This window comes from Myotis brandtii, unplaced genomic scaffold, assembly GCF_000412655.1.
Source record: "Myotis brandtii unplaced genomic scaffold, ASM41265v1 scaffold125, whole genome shotgun sequence".
NCBI classification, from domain to species: domain Eukaryota; kingdom Metazoa; phylum Chordata; class Mammalia; order Chiroptera; family Vespertilionidae; genus Myotis; species Myotis brandtii.
The window spans coordinates 6099362-6107581 of NW_005354385.1; the positions used below are offsets into that span (position 1 = coordinate 6099362).

General features: G+C 34.0%; 1 protein-coding gene across 4 annotated transcripts in view; it reads right to left on the bottom strand.

Moving 5' to 3' along the window:
* Window positions 1–816: 816 nt before the first annotated feature.
* ARL5A (ADP-ribosylation factor-like 5A) overlaps window positions 817–8220 on the bottom strand; it is a 23237-nt gene continuing 15833 nt past the window's right edge. For 3 of the 4 annotated variants that reach the window (XM_014534043.1, XM_014534042.1, XM_005859307.2), the window contains 2 exons: window positions 5829–5980; window positions 817–2590 (listed from right to left, as the gene is read on the bottom strand). In XM_014534043.1, coding sequence (XP_014389529.1) covers window positions 2542–2590; window positions 5829–5980 — 201 coding nt within the window. In that variant the 3' untranslated portion in view covers window positions 817–2541. The remainder of the gene's footprint in view (window positions 2591–5828; window positions 5981–8220) is intronic. The other variant, XR_001360745.1, reaches the window with a different exon arrangement.

Consider the following 8220-nt stretch of genomic DNA (forward strand, 5'->3'; position numbering starts at 1 on the left):
CACTTAAACTACATATAAACTGCCAATATGCTCTCCATCTTAGAATTAACAGTTAAAATGATTTTGATGCATTTTCACATATGAATTTTAATTTTGGTTTTATGCACAAATATATAGGTAACACATTTCCAATGCTTAGCCTAGAATAGTATAACATAACAAAAAATCATGTTTTGCAAATGTGGTATAAGATTTCATGCATTCTCATGATGCCATGTCAATAATCTATTACACTAAACCATCTGCAACAATGTAGTGTATGCTTTAAACACCCCATTAGAATAAATTTTAGCCAACACCTTGATGACAAGGGAATGTGCTGGTATATTGTTGAACTGATGTGGCTGCAATCCAAGAGAGTGAACGTGGTTTTTCACATTAAAAAATAAAAAGGATAGCCCTAGCTCAGTGGATGGAGCATCAGCCAGCGGACTGAAGGGTCCCAGGTTCGGTTCTGATCAAGGGCGGGTACTTGGTTGTAGGTTCCTCCCCAGCCCAGGCCCGGGTCAGGGCCCAGGCAGGAGGCAACCAATCAATGTGTTTCTCTTACACTGATGGTTCTCTCTGTCTTTCCCTCTCCTACTCTCCCTAAAAATCAATGGAAAAAATATCCTTGGGGGAGAATTAACAAAAAACAAACAAAAAAATAAATAAAAAGGATAAAAGGTGTGGATTTGTTGGGTTACTGTATAGAATATTTTTCTCTGATGAAACTGCAATACCTACAATATATATTTGGGTTTTAAAGGAGTTTTTAATATATAACAAGTAATTCCTTATAGTTATTTGAAAAAAGTATGAGAACATATGAACAAATAAAGCTTAGTAATTTAGAATTTACTTTTGTAAAAGTTGACAAATAATAAAATATTATACTTGCATTTTGAACATTATAATATAAATATAAAACACAAAACATCCAACATTAAACACTGATCATCTCCTATGCCCGAGTTGAACTTAGATAGTGAGCATTTTAATTCTGTAGAAAGGAACTTTTAAAGTTTTGTCAATGCTTACAGTATATACGTTTATCCCTCATCAAAATCTTCACAAAATCTAAAAGGCTGGTATTAAAAGGAATTATTTTTTTCTTGAATATTCTAAAACATGCCAGCTTGGATTACTGTTCAGATTTTCAGGGACTGCGTATTCAAGAATATATCTGAACACATTTAGTTAGGTAAGTGTTTACAGATACAACAGAAATACCTGTGACTTTTCAGATATTGAAAAAAAAACAAAAACCTACACGAACATAGAAGGTGTTTTGGGGCAAGTTATTTCTTAGAAAAAATAATGCATTATGTTGATCAATTTTTAAAACAAATTCTTAAAAGCACTAAAAAAAATTGTATTTTATACTTGCCAAACAATACATTCACGTGTTATAAGAAGATAAAAGAAAACATAGAAATAAAAAATCTCCAACTATTTCAGAAGTTAAGAATTAAAAATGTTCAAATTAATAAATTATCTTTGTTGCTTGGAAAATATGCTTTACTTTTCATTTCAAATTCACTTTAAATGCTTGACAAATAATTTAATACTTAAGAAGAATCTAGCTAAATTATTTGATAATATTTATAAGGTGACACTTCTCTGGATAGACATTTCACACAACAGTTTTCCATTAATGCTGAAAATCAGTTGGTAATTTTAATCACAGTTAATAATTGATTAATGGATTAACAATTTACTCAGTAATTTAGATGGCATACGGTCTCATAAAGGGAACAATCAGATAACTGCTCAATGTGCAATTGTGCCCATTAGTAATTCTAAGAACTTGATAGATATTCCACTCATTGGATTACATGTTTGTATGTATGTGATTTGAACAACAAAACATAGGTATCCAATGTCAAACTTTTTTTCTTTCTTTTTTTAAAGAGCAGCTCAATGATTTTGGGGGTTGATTAGTACAATGCAGAGAGCATAGGGGAAAAGTACAAATTGGCACTTAAACCAATGCCAGTATTCATTTCATTATTGTTATAATTAAGAATATTATTAATTTTTGTTATTCACTTTTCTTTAGAACATAAATCAAAGCCATTAACTTGAGGTTGAGGTATATACACAATACATACACAAATGCAAAATACTTTTCATAAGTAACATTACATTTTAAAATACCAGAAACTGAATATCTGTGCTGATTTATATTTTGACTTAATGGAACAAAAAGAGAACATTTAACAAAAGAGGGTTATACTGATAATAAAGCTCTTAAAGTTTTAAAAAATGTCTTCCTCTCCTTTTGTACTTACCACAGGCTACACAATGTCTTGAGAGGATTCATTAGGAGAAAAATGTCAATCACAGCTTTAAGACCTGGCTTTGGAAGAAACTAATGAGAAAGCGATTGGAAGGTGAGGCTTCATCTTCGCTTTCAAATAAGTGGTCTTAATTTTTCTTCTTATAGAAAAAGTTTAAATCAGTTTACTATAAATATATCTGAACCATTAATTTTTGGAGCTTTCAGGTAAAGTCCAGCACTTCGTTTATATAAAGTCTATGAGAAGAAGTCAGTAGAGATCATCTAAGTTTAAGTCGTGACATCATCCATTCCAGTCCTTGGCATAATCTATACAGAAAATAGAATAATCTGATCAAATTCTCAACTAAGAAGCTATAAATAGCAAACTAAAACAAGGTGTCATTTTTTCATTTACCTAAACAACCAAGGTTAAAAAATCAATACTGTTCCATGTTGGTGCTGTGTGGTGAAGCCATACTCTCAAGACACAGTACATCCGTGCTTTCTCATTTGTTTTGTTTTTAGTGCCTAGAACACTGCCTGACATATAAAAGCTCCGTGATTATATAAATGCCCATGGAAAGTAATTTAGCTATACATATTCAAGAGTATTTAAAATATCAATACCCTCTCTATCCTCTTTTCTATTTCAAGAAATACATCCTAAAAAAATAAGACATAAAGACAGATTTATGTATAAGACTGTTTATCAAAACATTTTTAATAGGAAAAAGAATTTAAATGTCTAGAAATAGAGAAAAATTTAACAAATTATGGACCATTCATATGATATTAAAAACTCCTTTCAAAAACTACTTTACAATATGATAAAATGCTCATTATTTAAATGAAGTAAAATTGCAGGATATTAAATATATAGTAGAGCTGTTAAAACAGAGTACATACATAATATGTCTGCTACATCTATATATTTACATTTTTTGAAGGAAGTAAAATCTCTTATCACTAATACCAGTTATCACTGAATAAAGGGTAACTGAGCATAATCCAAAATACTATAAAGAGATGTTCATTGTGGTAAACAAAATGTTTAGCAAGAGAAAAATGACTGTACATATGTTACAACAAAATAAACTGTTATGAAGCATTAACCATTGTCTATCAGGAGCTTTTACAGACATGAGAAACTGAAAACTCAGATTTTTGTGTAAGTATGAGTCTAACAATATAAAAGAAGATAGAAATAGAAAAAAAAGGCAATGAGGTAAATAAATGATTGCTTCAGTGTTGGCCCAGACTGTGCTAAGCACTTAATATCCATTATCTTAATATTTCTTTACAACAGTGAGATCAGAACCCTTCCCATATTAGAGGAAACCTGGGCTTGGAGAGGTTAGCAAATGGCAGAGATAAGAGTCAAGTCTGACCAACACTAAAACCAAAAATTCAGACCAAGGCAGCCAGACCACAATAGGGAAACATCTCCTCCAAAACCAAACACTTCCACTTGTGACTGCTGCAAATGGAGGCCCTCATACACCAAGAATTGAAAAGATACCACCAGCTACCTAGTTCCTCTTTCAGAAATGAATCTGCCAGAGTTCATATCCATCCTAACTAATGATATATTTTCTACACAATTTCTCAAAGTATATAAGCTAAGTATTAGATAATTCCTAGACGATTTGTCTTTGTGGTCAAATTTAGTATTACATTAGTGCTTTTGCTTAAAGTCCTTCCATAGAAAAAGATATATCTACAGGTATCTCGACATGTATTAAACTATTTGACAGAAACATGTAACATTTTTACTTAAATGAAAATGTGGAGAGTTGGTATTATCTATGAATTTTTCTTTAAATGAACAGATTTGCTTTTTTGAGGTTCTAATTAAGCTCTCTAAATGTCTGTAATTAGATAACAGTGCCTTCTATGTCACTAAGATTCAACTTCATCTTCAATTTAATTATTTTTCTTTGTTTTTAAAAGGTACATACATAACAGATTCTAAAGAGAGGTCTTAATTTGGGGTTAAGGTTCTTCTTCTGGTATTAGGAAAGGGCAGAAGCTTGGGGCATAAATAGATGAATTAGCTGAAGTGGGAGAAATTCCCTTCCTTTCAAAACCATGATGATAGTTAAAGCCATATAATGACTTACTGAAACTATCTGTGCCCCAAGCTTTTACCCTTTCTTAACAGCTGAAGAATCACAACTTGAAGAACCCAAATTTAAGACTCTAGAATCCTTCATCTCCAATTTAATTCTTTTTTTTTCTGCTTTTAAATATATATAGATCTACCACATTTTAGAAAAACAACTACAACAAAAGTATTATTTCATTTGCTCAGCCTTTTAGCCTTTTATCCTATTTCTAACCTCCTCTATTCCATCTCTCCTAATAGGACTCTCCATCTTTCTGGTCATTGACGTTATATTTAACAATGCTGACAACCACTTCATTTTTGAAATCCTCTCACTTCTGGGCACTAGACTGCCGGAGACTATTTATTGTCTTCACTAACTGAATATAGACAGAGACCCCCCCAAAACTAGTAACCTTTGAAAGTCCTAGCAAAGGTCAGGGCTGTGCACCACCCAGTTAATTTAGACACCACCCAGTTAATCTAGATAATGGTAGCTAAAGCATTATCCCCACCTTAGCTCACTGAATTCCTTAGATATTTGTGTAGATCCTTGTTGATTATTGTTGATCAGATACCCTGCCTATTCTTAGAAATTGTCTACTACCGATGAGCTAATCAGATACTGTCTATTCCCAGAAACTGTCTGCTGATCTGTGTGTCATTGAAATCTCCTTACCTAAGGCTACTCCAAACTCAATAAAAGATTGGAGCGGCCTGAGCATAGGTGGAAGTCCTTCGGAACTTGCCCGCCTGGTCCCCCAATATTTCAAAATTATCTCGTGTCATTTCTCTCTCATTTGTGTGCGGCCCCTCTTTCAGATACCGAACCCTACTCCACGCAGAACGTGGAGGGAGTCTTACACGACACTAGACTAGGGCAAAATTCTACTATAGGCACCCACCCTCCTTTCCAGAACCAGGAACCCTCGTGCCACACTCTCTCTAATTCTAACACTTTTTTTTTTTAAATTGCAACAACTCCCTCTTGACAACAGTGGTGGCAAAAGTGAATACACCCAAACTAGTCTAATTCAACTTCTTTATGCATAAAGTGTGAATTTAAAACAACTGGTCTACATGACTGTTAGGAATAAATGATACACTGGAAGGAACACTCAAGACATAGAACAGGCTTAGCAAGTGTTAGTTCCTTTCTTATAGCAAAAGTCCCACCACCAATAAGAACTGTTTCCCGACTTGTCCAGCTCCCCTTGACATTCTAATGTCTCTGAACTCCTACAGCAACTGTAACTATGTGCATATATTAGTTCAGTATGTGTATGTGTATGTTGTGCTTTATTCTTTACAGAACCAAGTTAAAAACTCACTATAGACATGGACTATGTCTTACATCTCTTCCTTAGAACAATCTGTACATGGTAACCTCAAAATTGGATTTTAGGAAGAAATTCATATTCCTAAACTAAAGACACGTTATCCATGGGGAAGACTTCTTACCCCTCGCCAGTAAGAGCACAGCATGCCTGGATATGCCACTGGTGATCTTTAATAGAAGTTAGTTTCAAAAACTGGGAGATTTCTGCTACAGTCATGCATTCTTTAACATCTTGTTTATTAGCAAAAATCAGCAATCCAGCTTTCCTTAGGTCCTATAAAAGCAAATAAAACGATAAGGGCCAATGCATTTTTTTCAGAGATTTTCTAACTTAATGAATAGAATATTTTTTTGGTAATCTCTGTTACCTAGAATTTCTCAACTACTTGATATAAAAGCATTTCGTAGCCTTATACTGATGGAAGGTAAACTTAAAACTGAACACATTTTAAATAAATCTATCTATACTTGTATGGATTCATATATTTCTTATAGTCCTAGATTACATTTATGGTCCTAAGTGCTATATTTACCAAGCAGCCATGTCTTCAAATATATAATTACCCATTTCCCCTACTCTCAAACTAGGCTTTTATGGCTAAGAACTACGTTTTAGCATGGTACTCATGAGCTTTTAAAAATTCTACCTCAACCTAGTACCTTCTAGGTACATAGGAAATAAACTAATTCATTATGTACAACGTATGCCTTGGACTGTAGGGTTGGGGAACGTCTGGCCCACCAGTCCTATAAGGCCCACAAAATCATTTGGTCTGGCCGTGCCAAGGCACTAGGGAGGGGTGAGTTATTTAAATGCTTGACCAAATATAGCAGGCTTTTTAAAAAAAAGATCTTTTTATTGATTTTTAGAGGGAGAGAGAGAGAGAAACTGATATGAGAGCAATTGGCCACCTTTGGGGTTCAAGCCTGCAACCCAGGCATGTGCCCTGACTGGGAATGGAACTGGCAACCTTTCTGTGCATGAGATGACACCCAACCACCCGAGCCACACTGGAGCAGGCTAATTTTTAAGTTGATAATTTTGTACGCCCTGCAAATGATGTTATAAATATCCAATTGGTCTTGGAAGAAAAAAGGTTCCCACCCCTGCCTTAGAGACTTAGGGCTTCACTCTCAGTTGAATGGTGCTGTCCTAAACCACCCCTAACCTTTTCTGAGACCTAGCTCCTCTATCTTTGTCCATGATGATTTCTTAGATTTGAATATTTGATATGGCCATCTTGGATTGGCATTAAACTTATAAAGTAAGTTCTACCACTTCAATTTTTTTATTCTGAGGAAAGTTTTTTAACCTTTCTGAATTTGTTCCTCATTACCAACATTTATTGAGTATCTAACTTGAGCAAGCCACCCATCATACTAATCTTTTTCTAAATAAAAACTCTTTAATCCTCACAAGATTGCTATAAGGTAGGCTTTACTAGTCCCATTTTACAGATGAGGACAGATGTAAGTAACTCAGACAAGGTCATATAGCTACTCAATGATAGGACCCAGTTTTAGCCTAGATCTTCCTATCATAGCTACTGCCCCTCATCTGTAAAATGCTGAGACTACTACCTAACTCTTAGGGATGTGGTTTTAATAAATGAATAAAGTATTACATTTAAACTACTCAGTTCAGTACCTGGCTTTTGGTGACAGTTCAACAAATGTTAGTAGTTCATTTATTGCCCCCAAAATAATAATTACCTTACCCGTGTGCATGCCCCAAAATGATTGGTATGCTTTACTCACAACACAGACCAGGGTTCTTAGACTTTGACTTACTCCACTCTTCCTTTGACTTACTCCACTCTTCCCTTTTGCAACCATTTTTACAGTCTGGGACTTCCCTGATAATCTACTGACGATTATAATAGACCTCTTCTTCATAAAAATGCACATTTGTATATATGCAAAAAAAGTATATGTAAAATTTTAAAGTGTTAATAGATACTCTAAAATCCATTCATAGATCATGGACTAAGAACCAATGATGGATTAAACTCTCATAACATTCTTCCTCTATATATGAAGAAATACTGTGGTTTGGTTGCTATGCTTGCAAGTTTTCTCAACTATGTTGAATGCCATCTTTCTTCTTAGGGATTTTAGTGGGATATTTTGTTTTCAATCATGTGTATATGTGCTTGAAGCAGGAAACTGGTCTTCAATGGGCACAAACTGACATTGCTGCACATTATTTTACTCTTGTTAAAATAGTTTCATTGGCTTCTTTGATTCTTTCTGATGTAAATAAAAAATGTAAGGAGTAAGAGGACTTAGGCAAAAGGTTTTATATAACAACGGAGACTGACTTTAGTTACAGTGCCCTCTGCAGGATGGCAGCTATCATAACACAGTTAATGAGTTACCTGAAGAGCATGGTCAGAAAAGGATACTAGAATGTTAACTTTTAAGATTTCTCATTCAATTTATTTCATCTATAGTTCAGTTTACCTGTTTATATAATAAAAGGCAAAAATCTGAATGGATGGATTATATATATAT